Source organism: Balaenoptera physalus, assembly GCF_965194825.1.
Source record: "Balaenoptera physalus genome assembly, chromosome: 21".
Taxonomy (NCBI): domain Eukaryota; kingdom Metazoa; phylum Chordata; class Mammalia; order Artiodactyla; family Balaenopteridae; genus Balaenoptera; species Balaenoptera physalus.
Genome location: NC_138902.1, coordinates 38,586,005 through 38,607,883, shown reverse-complemented (window position 1 = coordinate 38,607,883; position 21,879 = coordinate 38,586,005). Strand labels below are relative to the sequence as shown.

The 21,879-nt window shown below is 39.7% G+C and overlaps 1 protein-coding gene, 1 long non-coding RNA gene and 1 pseudogene across 4 annotated transcripts in view; 2 read left to right on the top strand and 1 right to left on the bottom strand.

The window, feature by feature from the left end:
* Window positions 1-21,879, bottom strand: part of AGPAT5 (1-acylglycerol-3-phosphate O-acyltransferase 5) — a 61,886-nt gene that overhangs the window by 17,082 nt on the left and 22,925 nt on the right. Inside the window, exons 3-5 of one of the 2 annotated variants that reach the window (XM_082444113.1) lie at window positions 21,356-21,471; window positions 18,127-18,216; window positions 8,220-8,310 (exon numbers count right to left, since the gene is read on the bottom strand). In XM_082444113.1, the coding sequence (XP_082300239.1) occupies window positions 8,220-8,310; window positions 18,127-18,216; window positions 21,356-21,471 (297 nt within the window). The remainder of the gene's footprint in view (window positions 1-8,219; window positions 8,311-18,126; window positions 18,217-21,355; window positions 21,472-21,879) is intronic. The other variant, XM_082444114.1, reaches the window with a different exon arrangement.
* On the top strand, window positions 8,221-18,219 carry LOC309651421. Its single transcript, XR_014258116.1, has 2 exons — window positions 8,221-8,334; window positions 17,077-18,219. It is a non-coding gene; the product is annotated as an uncharacterized lncRNA (long non-coding RNA).
* Window positions 8,318-12,895, top strand: LOC309651384 (protein SEC13 homolog pseudogene; annotated as a pseudogene). The gene has a single exon. The product of its transcript is annotated as a protein SEC13 homolog pseudogene (transcript).

Below are 21,879 nucleotides of genomic sequence, written 5' to 3'. Positions count from 1 at the left end.
GCTCAATAACATGAAAATTCTAGGTATCTGTTTTGCCATTATAGGTGTGTCACTAAAATTTCTGTCTTCTACTACTAGAGTTCTAAAAGTTTATGTCTATCATCCTGCTGGCTGCTGTGGTAAAAACCACTATGAGCTCACTTTAATAGCTGCAGGGGGAAGATTAAGATACATAAGATGCCAAATTTCCTAGCAACCACTGGAAGCCAATTTTCCTAGCAAAATATCTAAAACGCTTCTAAGGAAAATGAGTTCAAATGAAACACCTCACCATAACTGAGGAAGGTTTAAATTAGGAAAGCAGTACCTGAATGTTTACAGGACCCAGATGGAAAGCCCCTTCCCTATTCCCCATGTCTGTTCCCTATAATGGGTAAGTAACTGCTATTATTTTTTTCTTTTTCTTAATGAAACAACTATAAAATGAAAGTTTACCAATAAATATTAGATCCACATGTTCTGGTTAAACCACCAGAATCTGACCCAACTAGCCTGTTGAGCACAAAACTCATCTTACTTGGACCAGTGGTTCTAAAACTTTGGGATGTCTCAGGGTCATCTGCAAGGCTGAGCCTCAGCCCCAGAGCTTCTGAGGCAGTGGGTCTGGGGTGGATCCTGAGAATCTGGATTTCACGCCAGTTTCCGGACAATTTGAGAACTGCTGACTGAGAGTTCGGACCAGGCTTGAGTGGATCAAGAATTCGCAAAAGGGCAGCTGAAAGGACTGTGAAAAGGCAGGAGGAGTAAACAGCAATATTTATTCTGGTAGAAATTTTTAAGTAAATGGTATGGAAATGACCTCAAAGAGGCAAACCAAAGCTCTCAAAATCCCTGAACGTTTGCGATGTCCAAAGCCCCACAGGAATGTTGTGACAGGTGACCTGGTCTCCCCCCGACCCCGAGTTCTTCCCAGATCTACAAGCACTGCTCCCTGCTGCCACCGTTCCCCTGAGACTGCGACCTGAGCGGGTGCCAGCGGGAGCCATGCTACAGAAAAAGGAAGCAAGAGGCCAAAGGATCGAGAAGTGACATAACGACAGCTGCGATTTAGACGGTAAAGCAGGATGGTGACTATCACTATAATTCGAAAGCCTTCTCAACTCCCTTCTTTCATTCTTGCTCTTTTTCAAAAATGACTAGCACACAAGAACAAAACATTCCAGACTGGGAATATAAGGTTCGAGTGTGGTTTTCCAATATAATTCTTTTCTGTTTGTATATCCCGAACCATCTATGATCTCTGACTCAATAGTAATTGAGATCCATGAGATTTACTTTGTGGCCTTTCTAGGAACAAGAGCATTCCACAAATTGCTGCAAAGATTAACAGACGCATGACGACACAAAACAGCAATAACTGCTCAACAACGGGCCGAAAATGAACTTCCTCGGGAAGTCAGAAGAGGAAGAGGTCACTGTGTGATAGGTTGTTGGATTGAAATTAAAATAATCTAATTGGTTACTTAACAAAATAAACAATTTAGAAACACAAAAAGATCATTTTTACCTGCCATGTTATTTTCTTTATATTTATTTAGTACTATTATACTGTATAGTACTATTATATTTATACTATTTTATTTACATTTCTATAATACTATTATATCATATAATTCTATTATATTTACATATTATGTTGAAGCTTTCCTTATTAAATGTTTTACCATAGTTTTCTGAAATGACAAGTTCTATGTTAGCATTTCTGAAAAAACAATTCTCTTTTCCCTAAATGTAGGAAATTGAGGGAATTGCTCAATTCCCAGAATTGAGCAGCCTTCAACATATACGTTGCTTAGTAGTTTCTTGAAGACTCTACCGATATTTCAGACTTCTCGAAATCTTAATTTTTGTCCTGGAGAGGTTGTAGTTAAACAAAATCTTGACTAATTTATTTGGAAATATGAGTAAGTCTTTTTAAAAGGAATGACTAACATTTAGTTTCAAGTAAGAATGGAATTTAGAGATCATTAATCTGACAACCTTTGAAGTGGACAATATTAAGAATTCACGACGCTCTAACACAGACATACCTGAAATAACAACTCTAATGATAAATGAACATATTTTGTGGCTAATATTTTTTTGAAGCAACATATACTTCTAGGAAATAGTGTTATCCAGGGGCTTGAAATATTTAGGGTTTATAAGACAGACAAACAGACACACCCACACCCACCACTCCTCCCTCTTAAACCAGCCATCACCACTGTCAATGGTATATGGTATAATGACTTAAACATGTAAACAAGTATCAAATTTTAAAAATCTAAATTAAAAAGGTTCGTTTTGGTTTGTTTTTCTATTTGTTTATTAAGTCAGATTCAAATCAAGGTGTACTTTAGGAGCAAAATTAATAATGTTTTGAAGCAAAACATATCACAGACTAACAAGTCCTACTAAGTTTCAATTTTCCTGAAGAAAAATTAGCTTAACAGCTGGAAAAACAAGTTCATTTGTTTTTATTTTCAAGCAATGTCATTTAGTTGTGACCTAAGAGGAAAGAAAACAGGAAACACTTTTTCTACCTATACTGTTCACAAATCAATTTCCTTTATGTGTGGTGGGAAATAATTACCTTTATAGTTACAAGAAAATATATTTCTAATAGAGAGCAAGTTTTCCCTGTTACAGAATTTAAAGAAAGAATACTTAGCAGTTAAAAATTATATCCATGAGACAAATTATTCATTTTTTTCCCCTTTTGGTAACTTTGAGAAAGATCTACAACTCATAGAAAAATGACAGACCAATAATGGTCAGTTATTGGTGACTAGGGTACTATTAGATTTAAAAAGCTACAGTATATATCATTATTATGCTATTTTAAGAATTACTTAAAAGAACTTGTTTTTAGCATTACAAAATTAGTGTGGATTTTAAAAAACAGGTAACTTTTAGTAGCTATATATAAGCTATTAAATTTATAAGGTAATAATATTTATATAATGTACTCTTTAAGGCAGTCATCTTACATTGTTTTTAAAATGATAAATTAAGAAATATTAGTATTAAATGTAATTACATACAGAAAAATAATTTAAGGCCCTGTTATGGACTGACGTGTCTGTCCCTGTCCCCACCCCACCCCTGCCCCACTAATTCATTCTGAAGCCCTAACCCCAAAGGATCTTTAGGGAGGTAATTCAGGTTAAATGAGGTTATAAAGGTGGGGCTCTCGTCCAACAGGGCTGATGTCCTTATAAAAAGAGGAAGAGATGCCTGAGACCTCGCTCTGTGAGCGAGCACACAGAGGAAAGGTCATGTGAGGACACAGCAAGAAGGTGGCTGCCTACAAGCCAGGAAGAGAGGCCTCAAGAGAAACCAACCCTCCCGGCACCTTGATCTTGGACATCCAGCCTCCAGAACTGGGAGAAAATAAATGTCTGCTGTTTAAGCCACTCAGTCTGTGGTGGCTTGTTACAGCAGCCTGAGGCGACTAACACAGGCCCTAAAACCTGGACTGAAACGACAAATCTGAATAAACGTAACACAGTAAATAAATCTATTTGCAAATAACCATTTGTCTTACCCAACTGAAAAAAGTACACCAATATTTAAATAGGAACACACACACACACACACACACACACACACACACACGTGGATTGTACAAAAGAAATCATTAGTTCTTCAAAGCCAAAACACACAATAATTCTATGCTATTCTTCACCCAGACAATAACCTAGGATTATACTCATTCCATCATGCAAACTTATTATACCTCAACAATAACTAGTGATCTGACCAGTGACAAGATACAGTAAAACGTCCAGGGCTAATTCTGACTTGCTTAATATATTTAAAGTTAATGAATTCGTCCATCACACATTACAAAAGGGTTGTCAGAGGCAAAGGTGTTGAAAACAGCGTACTAGTTTCTGGACACCTGATGGCTACTGTGAAGACCTCAACTGCTCCTGCTGAGCAGCGCTCAGGCCGTCCTGCCAGTAGCGGGAAGCCCCCCAGGCTCTCACCCTGCCCCACGCCCCACACTGACTGTGCTTGAGACAGCAGAGAGCTCGCAGCGCTCCTGGGCTCGCCCACCCTTTCCTACTGAAAGGCAGCCTCCCCACGACCACCGCCTCTTCCAGCGAGACCCTTCACAGCGCCCAGTGCTTCCGCTCCCAGGAAGCCTTGCTGAACCTACACCTGGAACTGAGTTAACCTCGAGGCTGCTCTGCTCATCCGCGTCTCATCACAGTCTAGCGTGATGCCACTACTTACGTAAAACTCCTACTTGGGCATCACTGAGGTCGGCAGCCTCTAACACGCCCTCCTTGTAGCCACACCCCTGTACAGTCTCCCCTGGGGTGTGGGCTGGACCTGGTGAACTGTTCTAACGAAGAGAACGTGGCAAGAGCGACGGGCTGGCACTTCTGAGGTTAGGTTCTGAGAAGACCCTGCTTGTCTCGCTCACCCTCCCCTAGGCTCGCACGGTCACTACCTCTCCCTCTTCCTGTCCCCGCCCCTCCCTGATCCATCGCTCCAGGGGAGCAAGCCGTCCTGTTGTGAGGAGCTCTGTGAAGAGGCTCAAGTGTCAAGAAGCGGACTCTGCAGCCACAGAGGACCCAGGGCCTGTGGACAGCCGTGTGATGAGCGCGGGGGCAGTTCCTCCCCAGGGGAGCCAGGATGTGACCACGGCCCCGGCGGACACCTTGACTGCAGCCTCAGACCGGCCCTGAGCACGAAGCCACCAGCTAAACACATCTGACCCACAGAGACCGTGAGATAATAAATGTTTGTCATTTTAAGCCATTAAGGTATGGAATAATATGTTACACCTCAATAGATAACAAATACAATCATGTTTTATCTCTCCTATTAAATTATAAACTCCTAGAAGACATTATAGCTAGTTGTACCACCTTAGCAGAATGTGTTACATATTAGAAATCAAAAATGAAATCAGCACAGTCTGTGAGGACTTAAAGCACTCTGGGTCAACTTCTCCAGAGTTCAGCTCTCTGTTCAACTCATTAAAAACACGTGTTCCAAGATGTAGTTGATTATTTAATGACAACAAAATGCACCAGATTTTACAAGACACATGAAAAGTAACAGGAAAAAAATTCCCCAATATTAAGTTTATTGTTTCCCTTTCATCTCATCTAACATAAAATCGTAATTCCTAAACCGAATTAAAGTGGATATAAGAGGTGACACACAAGTGTAACTGAAAATTTATATAGTTTATGGCCTTCATAACTCAAGTTTTTATGAAGAGTCTCAAACTAATTCATCTATAAACTATTTTAAGCTTCAAAGAGTAAAATATATATTTTGTTAAAGTCAGGGCTCAGCAATCTAGAATCATTAGAGAAGGAATAATTCAGGAGAGCCGCAATTTTCTGAAACCCTAAAAATTTACTTCATGAAAACCCCAAATTTTGTGTCACCATTTTAGATCACCGTTTTCTTATACAAATCTAGAAAACAGTTCCTTAAACAAAATAAGACATTTTTACAATAGTACTTTCCTGAGACTAATACATGAATGTGAACCATAACTCCCTAAGGAAAGGATATAAAGTGCAGCACTTTCTAAACCCCTTTGGACATGAAACCCTTTTTTTCCCCCAAATATCTTGGGGGCTCAGTTATAGAACATGCTTTTAGAAAAATGGAATTAAGACTGTGACTTCTTAAATAAAACATAATGAACTAATTAAAAAGAATACTGTTCAATGACTTCCATTCAACTCTGCAGTGACGTCCAGACCACTAAGCCTAAAATTCGCCGCCTTCCGTGACTGATACTCACGCCAACTTGACGCACTGAACTCACACAGCTCTCCTTCACTCATCATTTGCTTGAAGGCATCAAATTCTTTGCTCGTAACTCCATGTCTTTGCTATTGTTATTTCTTAAACCTAAAATTCCCTCCCTTCCCCATACGTGTCCGGCCCTAATTCTACATTTCCAACGTCACCTCCTCTTGGCAGTCATCCAGACACCCTGCGTGTCGCTAGTTCTCTTTTCCTTCAACTCCCAGGGAGCGTTATCTGTACTTCTCACATCTTATCTCTTTGTACATCATACACGTGTGTTCTTATCTATCCACTTTTGGATAAGGACTCATACCTGCTTTGTAATAAATATTTCTTAAGGGAATGTGGTTACAAGACATAAGCCTTGCTTGCCTTTTACATAATAGCTCCAAATGGTAATGATTTGAGTTCTTATGTCCAATTTTATTAGCCCTTCTGTTTTATCCCTCAGGATCGGCTATCAATTTTTGTCATTATTAATAGATTTACCTGTGGTGGTACCTCTCCTCCACTTTGTAAGTTAGCAGTAATGACTTAGTAAATACATATTACATACCAGGCTTTCTATAAACATTGTATCACTGAATCTCACAAGAGCCCTATGAAGAAGATATTATGATTCCTGATTTACAAATAAGGCAACAGACCAAAAGAAATAAAGTAACCTGTCTAAGGTTATATGAATTAATATATGCTTGGGAATGCAGCCCAAAGCTAGTGGTAATGTTCATCTAAGACTAAATACTAGTTCAAGAGGGATATTTGTATATTCTGTAAAGAAAAGCTGAAGGAACCCTGAAGAGAGAGGCCCAGCTGATATAGCGTATGAGTGGAAAGGTAAATACTGTATTTGACACACCAAGTTTGGGACATGCCTTTGAGTCAGTCAGGTGAAGCTCTCTGCTGGGCAACTGTGAATACAGGTTTTGAGTCAGGCAGAGAGCTGTGGATGGGAGAAAGCTTTTTGTGAGTCATCAGCAGTGAAATAAATGGTGGCGACAGCTCTGGATTTAGATGAAGGCCACCATGAAAAACATAGAAAGTGAAATAAATGAAAAAGACCGAAGTCAGACACCAGAAATAACATATGAAACAGGAAAGAATGAAGCAGAAGAGGCGGCTAGAAAGGAGACGAAGCGGGAAGCACCAGAAGGGTAGGAGGAAAATGGAGACTAGCCAGATGGAAGTCCAGGGGAAGAATTCCGTCTCAGATCATGATGCGTTAACTCAAACCAGCTAGAATTAAACATGCATTTCCTCTGAGGCACCAGCCACATTTCGAATGCTCACTACCACATGGGTCAGAGCAGACACAGAACAGCACCACCCTTGCAGCAGGCTCTCGTAACCTCAGAGGCCCTGGCAGAGCGCCGCAACAAGGCATCTGCTCAGGTAGCGCTGCTGATCAAAGTAGGCAGATCACATGCTAATCTACAGTCAATCTTTAGAGACACCTTTGAGAACACAGCCAATGTGGTTAAATTGTATAGCTTATTGGTGTATCAGTTATCCAATTTTCTAAAATATGGATGTTAAGAACATTCTCATTATTGGGGACATTAAGAGCTTTTAAGTACTGTGAACTAACTGTGTGTAATATTCTCCAGTAGGAACTTCACATATCTTCTACTTTAATTCTTACACAGACTTAGGCATACCCCTTGGTATCCACAGGGGATTGCTTCTAAGACTACCCCCAATCCCAACTCTACCCCTTGAATACCAAAATCCACAGATGCTCAAGTCCCTTATATAAAATGGCCTAGTATTTGCATATAACCTATGCATATCCTCCCGTATGCTTTAAATCAACTCTAGATTTCTTATAATAACTATACAACACAAATGCCATGTAAATAGTTGTAAGGGCAATGTAAATGCTATGTAAATAGTTGCCAGCATGGCAATTTCAAGTTTTGCTTTTTGGAACTCCCTGAAACAAATTTTTTAAAAATATTTTCCATCTGTGGTTGATTGAATCCATCGATGCAGAATCCACAGATCTTTTTTAAGAGATGAGCAAACTGACGCTCTGTAACATCAGGCAGCTGCAGCCATACCGCTAATAAATGTCAGAATTCGGATTCCGATCTAGGTCTGCCAACCTACAAAACAGAAACTCTGTCCGCCACACAGAACCCATATTGCAGAAGAAGGTTCCATCTAAGTAATCATGTGCCCAGATAGACTGTGCCTAAATCCACAGTACCAAAATATGTACTGTGGGAAGCACTTGAATTTAATCTCTCAGACATATGTAATAACATACATATGAATTAATGAGAAGAAACTTCATTTCCTAAGAAATAATATAGATATTCATTCACGGAATAAAAACATTCATTCATTTCATCTGTTGTAAAACATAAATATCTTCTCTAGGAACAAAAATTTAAAAGGTCATTATCTTTAAAAATTTTATTTTCAAATATAGGTAATTTTTTACTTACCTTCTTGAGCAGCAAATGTTTGACTAGCTGAAATGACTTTTGTTAGTTCTGGATTATACCTTGTTCCCTCTGGAAAAATCACAAGATACATCTGTGAAGCCATAAAGAAAATTTGGTTTGTTTTATGTGAGTGTTTTTATTGTTGCTGCTAACTTATCAATGCTAACCCTATTAATCCTAAGAGTATTTCCCATGGTGGGGAAAAAAAAATGTATATTCAATTACCTATGACCTTCATTTCAAGCAGAACAACCAAAATGCACAAATTCAGTTAAGTCTTAATATAACATAGACTATATGTGAAATGCAGTCCTACATTCATTTGTAGGTCAGTCATTAAGAATCCAACATTTCTAATTACATGCAAATATTCACTAATTTAAAAACTGGCCATAAATGACTCATACAAAGCCTCAATTCATCAATGAAAGAGGTTTTTTTCCCCCTAAGATTCTGCAAAATGACTTTTGAAAAGGTGTACATTTTAGGGCTTCCGTGGTGGCGCAGTGGTTAAGAATCCGCCTGCCAATGCACGGGACATGGGTTCAAGCCCTGGTCTGGGAAGATCCCATGTGCTGCGGAGCAACTAAGCCCGTGCGCCACAACTACTGAGGCTGCGCTCTAGAGCCCACGAGCAACAACTACTGAGCCTGCACTCTAAAGCCCACGAGCCACAACTACTGAGCCCGTGCGCCACAACTACTGAAGCTCACGCACCTAGAGCCTGTGCTCTGCAACAAGAGAAGCCACCGCAATGAAAAGCCTGCACACCGCAACAAAGAGTAGCCCCTGCTTGCTGCAACTAGAGAAAAGCCCACACGTGGCAACGAAGACCCAGCGCAGCCAAAATAAATTAAATAAATAAATACATAAATAAAAGGAAAACATGTAAATTTTAGACATCAGGGTCCCTAAGTACATCTCATTTGAGGGAAACCATACATAAATATATAAATTTCCACAATATAAAAGGTAATAGCTGTTCGTATTTCAAAAGATTCACACAGTATTCTTATTTTATAGGACTCCCTTAATGCATTTTAAATGACTCAATTTACAAGTGGCCTCATAAATTAAAACAATGTAATTATAAATGAAGTTATAAATCAAGCTGGACGTTTACTAAGTCATCAATTAGTCTAAACTTAAGGAGCTCAGGAGAGAAAAGTATGCTCATTTTATCCATCCTTACCAGATCCCAGGTAAGGCCATCTACCTAGATGTCCAGCACAGAAGTGTTCTTTTATCTGAATGATCTATGATTTTCACACAGATCTAAATGAACCTATGTGAAATCTGAATTTTTTCATTAGATAAACATATGATCATTCTCTTCCAAAGTTTCACCTGAAAAGCTGGTATAATGGTGGCTCTGCAATTTTGCGTTTTCAGCTTCCATGCAAATGCAGAAGCTTTTTATCCATCCATATATATAATTTTTAGAACCTACTATCTTTGCCTAACTTAGAAATTAATAGGTTGTGTTTGGTTATCTTTTCAGAGTGGTCAAAAAATGTAGAAAACTGGGTAAAAAAACTTTTTAAATTAAGAATTCCTTATTATGTTCCAGGAGCCAGAAGGAAAAACCAGAAGAAAAATACTAAAATTAGTTCCAAAAACCACAAATTCATTCTCACGAGAAAACATTTTAAATTAGTAAGTTTGTATTCAAAGCCATAAAAGCAATTACTGAAGGTTATGAGCTTTTCACTCAATCATTTCTAAATAAAACAATTCATGATTGGAACGGTTAATAACTCATGTGGTATTATTTTCTGTCTCTCAGATGTTTTACTTAAAAAACACTGATGGTTAGCAAGAAAGGAAGAAAGAACTATTCATTCAGGGTTCATTCAAGAAATATTTCTTGTACACCTATTATGTGCGAGGTGCTATATACAGAGTAACAAAACAATATGGTCTTTGGAGACAAGTGACAAAAAAGTACACTAAACAAATAAAAATATATAATTACATACTATGTGACTACGAAGAAAAAGAACAAAGTGTTATGAAAGAAAATGACACGAGGGAAACCAGAATGGATGATGGGTCTAAGGTCTAAAGAATGATAAAAGAACAGGTGCTTTCCCCAGCAGACGAGGAACAAGGCAAGGACGCCCACCCTCCCCAGTTTGACTGGAGGAATCTCAAAATGATTATGCTAAGTGGAAGAAGCCAAACTCACTCCCAAAGAGTACAAACTGTATGCTTCCATTTATATAAAGTTCTAAAAAGTACCAACTAATCCATAGTGACAGAAAGCAACTCAGTGACTGCCTTGAGACGGAACAGGCACAAAGAGGCACAAGGACACTTTTGGAGCTTGTGGATATGTGCAGTATCTTGATTGTGGCAATGGTTTGTACACAGACACCAAAACTCATCAAATTCTACACAGTAACCGTCTGCAGCCTACTGCACATCAGTCACACCTCACCAACAGTACTTCAGTAAAAAAGAGAGAGGGAGCCGCCAGATAGAAGATGCACTGTGTGCAGACTCTCAGGTGGGGAAGAGCTGGGGCACTGCGGGACTAAGAAAAAGCCAATGTAACTAAATGTGGAAGTGGAAGAATAGCATGAAACAAAATTAGACCGCACAAATTTTACAGATTTTCTAGGCGCAGGATGGGAAGAGGAGCAAGCAGGGAGTGACTGCTGGGAGGCCAGGGTTCCTTCTGGGGGTGATGAAGATGTTCTGGAATTACATAATGCTGATGGCCGCACAAGTTGGCGAACACATGGAAAACCACTGAATTATATGCTATAGGATGGTGAATGTTACAGTCTGTGAATCACATCTCAATAAACAAATAAACAGGCCAAAGCCCATTACTGTCTTCCACAAGTCAGTGAATGGGTTCCAAACTTTAAAAGAAACTGATCATTACACAGAATAAAAGTTACATTAAAAAAGTAAAATATGACAGTCACACAATTAATTATTATTAAATTATTAAGGTCACTGGCTAAACAATAAATAAAGTTATTTTATGGCCATTACGCCACAAAGTAGGTGGTCTTCTATAGGAAATTGTATTTACAAAGACTGTCACTAGAGAAAGCACAAAGCAGTATGAATAACTGACTTCAATCCCGGACTCTCCCCTTATAGGCCCCGAGACCCTGGATGACCTCCTCCTCCTCTCTGCACCGTAAGTTTCCTCACCTATAAAATGAAGTGACAGTGGTACCTACGCCTCACTGGGATATTACAACGACAGAAGGTGGTAAGTCGACGCGCCGCCGGGACCTGCCGTGTCCAAGGCCTGGAGCTGCCGTGACCACGGCGTCAGCAGTTACCACTGTGGACACGTCCCATGAGGACGGGGTTCCTGCCGGCTCCCCGAGCAGCCCTCCCTTCGCAGCATGACGCCCAGGTGGACTACGGCGGCACCCGCCCGCCAAGCTGCTCAGCAGACAGGTCCGTCAAGATCTGCGACATGCTCAACGGAGGGCAGACCCTCATCGCCGACCTCAGGGGTCACGAGGGTCCTGTGTGGCCAGTGGCCTGGGCCCACCCCACGTACGGCAATGTCCTGGCATCCTGCTCCTACGACCGGAAAGTCATTATCTGGAAAGAGGAAAATGGCACCTGGGAGAAGACGCATGAGCACAAAGTAAACTCCGTGTGCTGGGCCCCCCGTGACTACGGCCTGATCCTAGCCTGTGGGAGCTGGGATGGGGCCATTTCTCTGCTGACTTACACCAGGTTGGGCCAGTGGGAAGTGAGGAAGACCAACAGTGCTCACACTATTGGCTGCAATGCCGTCAGCTGGGCCCCTGCTGTTGGACCTGGAAGCCTCACAGACCAGCCATCTGGGCAGAAGCCCAACTACACCGAGAAGTTTGCATTAGCTGGCTGTGACAACCTCATCAAACTGTGGGAGGAGGAGGAGGAGGGCCAGCGGGAGGAAGGGCAGAAGTTGGAAGCGCAGTGACTGGGTCTGAGACGCGGCCCGGGCCCCTCCATCGGCCTGCCCGCCAGCACCATCTCCAGCTGCTCCCAGGATGGTCCAGTGTTCGTCTGGACCTGTGACGGTGCCTCGGGCAATGCGTGGTCCCCCAAACTGCTGCACAAGTTCAATGATGTCGTATGGCATGTGAGCTGGTCCATCACAGCCAACATCCTGGCCGCCTCAGGTGGAGACAATGAGGTGACCCTGTGGAAGGAGTCGGTCGACGGGCAGTGGGTGTGCGTCAGTGATGTCGACAAGGGCCAGGGTCTGGTGTCCACTTCCGTCACAAAGGGTCAGCAAAACGAGCAGTGGCAAGACAGGCAGGGCCTGGTCTCCACCTGCTGCCTCCAGGACTGCCCCTTCCCGGGCCAGCAGACCCAACAGCTGGGAGGAAGAACGCCCAACTCCCACGAGATCACTTTCCCGGGAGTCGTAACAAATGCAACCAGATTTATCATCTGCCTTAACGTGGTTTGATATAGTTTGTAATTTACTGTCCAGCTGAACACACACTTGCTCTGAGGGAAAAACGACAATTAACCTTCAGCTCTATTATTTTAAGATATTTTTGGTCATTTTTATGCACCTTTTAGGTTCAGGCATCATTTGGGGGCTGATTGTTTCCAGAGTAATTAAACTCATATTGCTTCTTAAAAAAAAAGAAAGGTGGGAAGTCATATAATCTACTCAGTACAGTGCCTGGTGCAAAATAACGTTGCAACTGTAACGTTTCACTGTAACGTTTGCTGTTACAGTGAAAACAGATCTGCTTTAGAAATCTGCGATGGTGCATCTGGTGGGAAGAAGAAGAACATGACCTGAGCAGCTCATCACCCTGACCTAGGGGACCGGCTTTCTCTGCCACCAGCTTTGTGTGTTGCCTTCTCAATAACTACCTCCAAAGGCCATGAGACAAAGCAGTTCTGCTTCTCTCAGGAATGAGAGCCCAGCACAACGGAGAGGTGTTCTCATCTGGTAACTTCCTGGCTACGGCTTTCAAACTGCTGACCCAAAGCCTGCTCCCTTCTTTAGTTCCCCTGGAAACAGAGAGGGTGGCAGCAGAGGAAGTGGAGGGACTAAAAGTAGAGCACTAGGTAGGGCAAGAGAAGGATGACCACAGGGTCTGACATTTCTGGACCTGCTTCTCAATTAGGGAAAATATAAGTGAAGTCCCGGCTCAAGGACAGGGAAGCCATGAGGAGGACAGGAACAAACTGACAAACTGTCACAAACCAATCAAATTATGTACAAGATTTTTGCTACTGTTCATATAACTCTTTTATTCTGCTAAATTTTCGTTTGGAAGGAACAAGAGAGTCTGTTTTTCTTTAGTGATGACCTTCCACATAAGAAAACTCTATATTCAAGATGTGATATACCACTTTAAACACACGTACTTTAGCCTCTAATGGAAAATCAGCAGGCTATTTCACATTAACAGTCTATTCGAAAAGAAAAGAGCTATTTAAGAGTTTAAAATATATTCAAATTGTAACCTACTATGGAACCAATGATTTTCTACTAAAAGCAGCCTTTTCTCCATGCTTTGGAAAAGTTAATTTACTTTTTAAGTGAATCTCAGTTTCTCACTCCCAAATGAAGGCTCAGGGTTGCTGTGAGGATTAAAGGAAATATGTGAAAATATCAAGCCCTGTGTGGCAGGCTCTTAAAACATACTGTTTCCTTCCCCTCTGGTTTTTAAAAATTCTACTAGTTTACTAAAGAGTTCCAAAGCAGGCACATTTATACAGAAATAACATCTCAGAACGTAATAAGTTTTGATTAGCTAGACATCATTTAATTACTTGCCTTCTCTTTAAATAAAAAGCTATTTCCTACTGATGCACAGAATATAAATAAGACGGTTCTTCTCTGCCTTCTGTCTCCCAAATTAAACCAGTCTAGCACAGCATAACTTCTTTACAAAGTTTTCTACATTTATAATCAGAAACATTCAACCCATTAAAAATTCCATTGTACATTTACAGAGGAAAGAATACAAAAATGTGGAGGATACAAAGTATCTATCTCTTTCCTCAAAGAATGTATTATTTAATTATGGAAGTGCTCTATGTATGATCAGAAAACAGTGATAAAATCACACAGATGCACACGAGTGTGGCAGGCAGAATAATGGCCCCTCCCCCAAATGTCCAGCTCCTAATGCTCAGAACCTGTGAATAGGGCAGGTTATGGCAAAGGGGGATTTAAGACTACTAGCCACTGGACCTCAGGGTAAGGGCTGATCGTAGAACGTCGGGGGGGGGGGGGGCCAATGCAATCACGTGATTACAAGAACAGGAAAGAGGGAGGCAGAAGAGTCAGAACCAAAGACATGGCCAGCATGAAAGAGACCAGACCGGCCACTGCTGGCTTTGCAGACAGAAAGAAGTCGTGAGCTAGGAAGGCAGGCAATCTCCAGAAACTGGAAAAGGCAAGAAAATGGATTCTCCCTCAGAATCTCCCTAAGGACCTCAGTGCACTGACACCTTGATTTTAGTCCAGTGAGACCCATTTTGAACTGCCGGCCTCCAGAATGATTTAGATAATAAATTAGTGTTATTATTTTTTTCTGGCTTTATTGAGGTATGACTGACAAATAAAAATTGTATATATTTAAGGTGTACAACATGATGTCTTACTATACATGCACACTGTGAAATGATTACCACAATCAAATTAATTTATATGTCCATCACCTCACATAGTTACCATATTTTTTTATGGTAGGAACACTTAAAATCTACTCTTTTAGCAAATTTCAAGTACGTAATATGTTACTACTAAGTATAGTCACCATACTGTACGTTACATCTCCAGAATTTATTCATCTTGTAACTGAAGGTTTGTACCCTTTGACCAATATCTCCCCATTTCCCCCAACTCCCAGCCCTGGGAACTACCATTCTACCCTCTGGTTCTGTGAGTTCAGCTTTTTTAGATTCCACATGTAAGTGAGACCATGCAGTGTTTGTCTTTCTGTGTCAAGCTTATTTCACTTAGCATAATGCCCTTGAGGTTCATCCATGTTGTTGCAAAGGACAGGATTTCCTTCTTTATTAAGGCTGAAAAAATTCCATTTTGTGTGTGTGTGTGTGTCTGTGTACACCACATTTTCTTTATCTATTCATCTGTCAACGGACACTTAGGTTGTTTCCATATCTTGGCTGCTGTGAATGAACATGGGAATGCAGATGTCTCCTCAAGACAGTAATTTTATTTTTTTGGATATATACCCAGGAGTGGAATTGCTGGATCATATGGTAGTTGTTTTTTTAATCTTTTGAGGTACCTCCATTCTGTTTTCCATAATGGCTGTACCACTATGGAATTCTTATATTTCCACCAACATTGGCTAACTTTTCTATATCCTTACAAACACTTTCATCTTCTGACTTTTTGATAATAGCCATCCTAACAGGTGTGAGGTGATACCTCACTGTGGCTGTGACTGGCATTTTCCTGATGATACGTGACGCTGAGCACCTTTCATGCACCTGTCGGCCATTTGTATGTCTTCTCTGGAGAAATGTCTTTTCAAGTCCCTTGCCCATTTTCAATTGAGTTATTTGTTTTTTTGCTCGTGAGTTGCATGAGTTCCTCAAATATTTTGGGAATTAACACCTTATTGGATAGAATATGTGGTTTGCAAGTATTCTCTCCCATTCCGTAGGCTGCTTTTTCATTTTGTTGATTATTTCCTTTGCTGTGCAGAAACTTTTTAGTTTGATGTAGTCCCATTTGTTTATCTTGCTGTTACCTGTGCTTTTGCTGTTATATCCAATATTTGTGTTATTTTAAGCCGGTAAGTTTGTGGTACTTTGTTACAGCAGCAATAGGAAAATACAATAAGCATAATTTTCAAACATGTTATTTAATCCTATCTACCAAACTAAGTAATTATTAACAAATTTACCATACAAGGAAACTAAAGCTTAGAGAAGTTAAGTGATGTACAAAGTAACAAAGTTTAAATGGCAGATCTGGAATTTAAACTCAAATCTGATTTCAAAGCCAATATCTTATGCACTAGGTTGCCTCACATTCGAAAAGGAACTTGAGTTAAATTTGGGAAGAAACAAAGCACAAGATTCCATATTTGTGCTGTAAACCGCATGGCTCCAATGCTGACTAAGTGACTTCTATAGATGAAGTAGTTATTTTTATCATAAATGTTTCATTTGCACCACCAACTGATAAGTACCTTGTAAAAATATTGTCTCAGCAATATTTATGGAGAAGATGTATTTCTTAGTAATTTATATTTCAGACATATTTTTGGAAACAAAATTCTGCAGTCTCTCAAATAATACTAGTAGTGAATAATAAGAGCTGATTTAATGATTAACCATAGATTTCTGTGAGGAAAATTAAGCCATATGGAAGTTGACTTGATAAATATATTCCACCCTGGCAATTATGTGATTAACCTTCAGAGACAAAAGAGCATAATGAAGAGTCTGAGATTACGTGTCTGTTTCATAGCCTTTAACATTAAAAACTGGAGATTCATCCAGATGCTAAGAAACCGGCCTCAGACCTACAGTGGCCTGAAGTGACAGCGGCTCACAGCACTGCCTCACGAGCCTGCCATCCAGCACCACTGCATGAACATCAAAACACTAGAAAAACAGAAAAGTTCTCCGGTAGCCCAAGATTAGGTTATCTGAACTGACTTTCCTACTGAAAACAACTTAAAAAGCTGGAGATAACATCATCTTAAAAGTATCCAAGAGCTGACAAGATGGTAAGACCAAAATTAAAGCCAACACAGTAAAGCAGAAGTAAGCCCAGAAAAGAACTTTCGTTCTAAGAGATTAAAAAGGTGAGGGGAATTGAAATGGAAGGCCACAGACCTTCTGCTGGAAACAGTGAGAGCGACCCCGAAGTGCAGAGAGCACCGAAGGCTTCACTCCTGGTGTAAAAGTAAAGCAGGCAATCCAGGCCTCACGTGGACTTGCCACCTTGGTTGCGTCGCCTGGGTGGTCCAGTTGGCCTCAAGCTCAGAATCTGGTTTGGGTGGGCCCAGACGAGAGGAGCCTCAAGGGGCCCAGCTGAAGCAAATGCCAATGTTCTCTGGGGGGAAGGCACTTTCATCTTACGCTTGAGCTGATTTCTGCAAATAATTTTCCAGATACAGTCAAGAGCAGACAAAGATCACCAAGCACACAAGGAAAGAAGGCACCGTGAGCAAGAAGAGAAGAAGCGGAAGGTGGAGAGAGAGGGCAACTGGGCGGGGAGGAGGAGGAGAGAGGGAATGAAAAAAGAGAAGAACTGGTAACTGTGAGCTAAGTTTCTGAGCACCAGGACAGAAAACCATGCCATGCACTGGGGAATAAAGCTCAGGGAGTCACTGCAATCATGTTGCTCTGTCCTTGGAGAGGGCCGGGGAAAAGCCACAGGGCAGCAATCAGCATTCTTCAAAGAGAATATTGAGATTTCTTCTGGGACGAGCAAGGTTTTATAAATAATATTTACACTCAATGATTCTTCATTTGTAGATATTCATACTTTTTCTGACTTTTCAAATAACTCAACAGATACAAGAAAGCCAAATTTATACTGACAGAAAACAGCTGTTCTAAAACTCCATGTGACTCTGAAGAAGCGGCGTTAGAGGAGCTCTGAAGTGGCTGAAGCGTAAGGTTACAAGCGCAGTTCTGTTTTCTATTTATAGACTGAAGACAACAAATGTTCTTGTTACTCCTCTTTAAGGTCAATACTGACAACTACCAGCAAAGGATCGAATTGCCTGCTGCAATCTTTCTGGTGGCCAAAAATAACTGCTTACCTATATTTAGAGGGTTTTTGTTGCCTCAAAAACTCCGAATTATTTATTACACCCGGGATACTATATTTTCAAAACAATTCTTAAACGCTAATTTAATGTTTAAATTAAAAAATGAGAGTTGATAAGAAAAATAATGAAAATGAGTGCAATCTTACTGGAGTTCCTGCATTGATGTAGCTCTGCAGCTTTTTTCTCATTTCCTTTTCATTGAATTTGGCACTTCTCTTTACATAGATCCCTCCATGCTGCCACATAAAAAAAGAAAAAAAAGGAAAAAAAAGAGGGGAAAAAAGTATTTACCATTAAAATATCCAATGGCCAGTCATCAAAAGGGTTAACTTTATTCCCAAAGAGTGAAGAATAAAATTACATTTTAGGAATTAAATTATATTTAATACATTCATATGTTAGCATCTAGAGAACACTAGCTGAAAATTCTCCTACGCTTTCAATACAATTCAAATAAAACTGTGTGTGACATTTTACTGGAAAATACATGAATATTTAGTTCTGTTGGCAGTTAAAAATGCTTTCTTTCTTAAAAATACATTTTTTAAAATCAAAAATTCAATCAGATGGATCTTAGCTCTCAATTTCTCCACTGACTTATTATGGAATAACTAAAAATTCTCCTTTCAACAAACACTATCTTCTGAAATTTTAGAAACTGACCCTGCTACATATTTATGTCGTACTGTCATTGACTGAATTCTGTTCTCCCCGCCAGATTCTTATGTTGAAGCCCTAACCCCCAATGTGACTGTATTTGGAGATGGGGCTTTTAGGAAAATAAATGAGGTCATAAGAGTGGGCCCTGATCCAACAGGAATGGCGCCTTATAAGGAGAGATTAGGACACAGACAAGTGCATGCAAAGGAGAGACACAGGGAGAAGGCAGCTGTCTACAAGCTAAAGAAAGAGGCCTCAAGAGAAACCAAGCCCGCTGACACCTTGATCTTGGACTTCCAGCCTCCAGAACTGTGAGCAAATAAATTCCTGTTGTTTAAGCCACACAGTGTGATACTTTATTATGAGAGCCCTAGCAGGCTAATACAGGCACCTTCATAAAAATTAAGGTAGCCTTAATTAAACCTCATAAGTGCACTTCATTGAAACTTTGCATCAGGTCAGCTATTTTTTTGTACTCCTTTATACTAATTTGAACGCATCTGTAAAATTAACCGACTGGATGAATTTGACTTTGTCTTAATCAAGAATATGAGTAAAAGGAAATAAAGAGAAGCAAGGAGGGGATAGGATAAAGAGGAGAGGAAGGGTGGTCTTAGATTCTGGTCATGGTTCCTTCCACATATGAACTGGCTTGCCTGAGTACAGAGAAGAAACTCAAAGTGCTCTACAGAATTCATTCTTCACTAACTCTTTAGAATTAAAGCCAAAGAATGCACATATTGCAGTGTGAAACTTCCCCAAGCTTTCAATGACGTGATGTCTATTCTTCACATACTATTTCCTCCCAGTCATTTAATTTGCTTATTAAAGTCTATTTTTTTTTTTTTTTAGAGAACTAGGAGCATCTTTTGTTCTTTTTTTTAATATATAAATTTATTTATTTATTTTTGGCTGTGTTGGGTCTTCATTGCTGCACGCGGGCTTTCTCTAGTTGTGGTGAGCGGGGGCTACTCTTCGTTGCAGTGTGCGGGCTTCTCACTGCGGTGGCTTCTCTTGTTGTGGAGCACGGGCTCTAGGCGCACAGGCTTCAGTAGTTGTGGCACGCGGGCTCAGTAGTTGTGTCACATGGGCTTAGTTGCTCCGTGGCATGTGGGATCTTCCCAGACCAGAGATCGAACCCATGTCCCCTACACTGGCAGGTGGATTCCCAACCACTGCACCACCAGGGAAGTCCCTTAAAGTCTATTTTAATTACAAAACATCTGAGTTCTTTCCCAGGTATATGGAAGCTATAGAAGTGAAGACCAGGTATCTTTCCTTAGGAACTCCCTGATTAGTGAGGAAGCAAAATATGTATACGTGGGTGATATAAAGAGAATTGATAAGTGTTATAATAAAGATAGCCAGAAACGAAAGCAGAGTGGAGGAAAGAGAGTACTGAGTGGCGGTCAATCACAGCTGTCATACATACCTCTATTTATACTCACAGGGCTTAAATGAGCAAAAGCTCGCTACTGCCCTTTTTATTTATTTATTTTTTAATTTAACCCAACAGTAAGGTTCCCAAAACACCTGCTTTTGGTTGGGATGAGGGAGCAAAGAGATCTCTGTTCTGAATTCTACAGTTAATCTACACCTTATAATGTTCACAAGCTGGCAGTTTGGAAATATTTAGTTTTCTGCATGTCTATATGTTAATATGCATTTTTCTACACATATAAAATACTTAATATTTTATAAATACAATAATTATAAGAAATATAAAACTGGAGAGTCTGTTTCCTCGTATTTTGCTTGTAAATAACTATTTCTGAATAGCATTATTTCTGTTTCATACAAACTGTAAAAACAAATCCTTTTAAAAGAAAATTTTACTTCGGGGCATAAAGTCAACTACTTATTAATCTATTCCCGTTTATACATGCACCCAGTAGTTTAAAATACTTTTCGTCAAAATATATATGAATTTTATTTTTCTTTAAAAGACTCAGGAAAAGAGGAAAGGAGACGGGCAGTAAGTACACTAACCTCCAACACCACAGGGACACTGATCATGGGACTTGGGGCAGCACGGATCGGTGGCACCACTGTCTTGTGTCCAGTGGATGACTTTCAGATTCATATATTTTCAGAGCTCACCGTAACTTTAGCTTTTCTTCTTTAATCAATTATTAGAGTCTTATTAACAAGTCTGTCTTCCATACAAATTTCATTCTTAATATTTAGAAAATTACATATCAAATAATTTATTCAGAAAAGGCATAGAAAAATGCTAGTAATCCCCTTCTGAATATCAAAGAGCCTGTTATATAGTTCCATGACCTGATGGTTATTATGTAATTTTAAAGGATTTGCATAAAATAACATATATTGAATATTTATTATGTACCTGACACTCATGCTAGGCACTTTGCATATATAGCTCACTATTTTTTTATATCCTACAGATAATTACTTTTTAGTTTCTTAAGGTAAGTGTCCATCAAGTTCTAGGTCTTTAAATTTTTCTATTTGTTTGGTTTTTGTACATTTGCATTTTTTTCTATTTAATCTAACAATCTGGGTAATCAGATATATATATATATAAATACACACCATTAAAAATGTCAGACAAAATCATATTAATTTAAACTATTAAACCCATAAAAATAAACCGAAAAACCTCATGCATTCATATTAAATGTATGTTAAATTTTAAAATCTGAAATTTTCATAAGCTACATATATATAAAGAAAGAAGCATGGGAAAGTTACCTGATAAAAATAACACCCATACAATGGAAGCCATTTGAGCCCATCTTTCAGCACATAGCGCACGTGTCCGAGAGCATTCTGCCTGATGGCCAAAATATCAGCAACAATCCAGTCAACTGCAAAGACAGAATCAATTAGTGCATAAGTGACCCTGAGTGAACTCCAGCATCCCCTCCACAGAAACACAAAATGCCTCTTCACAAGACTGTATGAGGATATGCTTTGAAAATATTAGGGTTAGAATTTTTTAATTACTTTAAAACAACCCCAGACATTTGCAAAATATAAATTCTGTGGAGTTTTTTAGATTTGTTTTTGTTGGTTTTTGTTTTTTTGTTTTTACGGTCTTGAAAAGTGTCTCGTCTCAGGGATAAAATGCAAAAGTCACAAACCATCAGAGTAATCCAAAAGCAGCATGAACAAAATAAAATAGGCTTCTCTCATTCTTGACGTCTAGAAAACATGAAATTATAAGCAAAAAAATGGCTAAATGAAACTGTCATGTGCAAGTAAATATTCTGTAT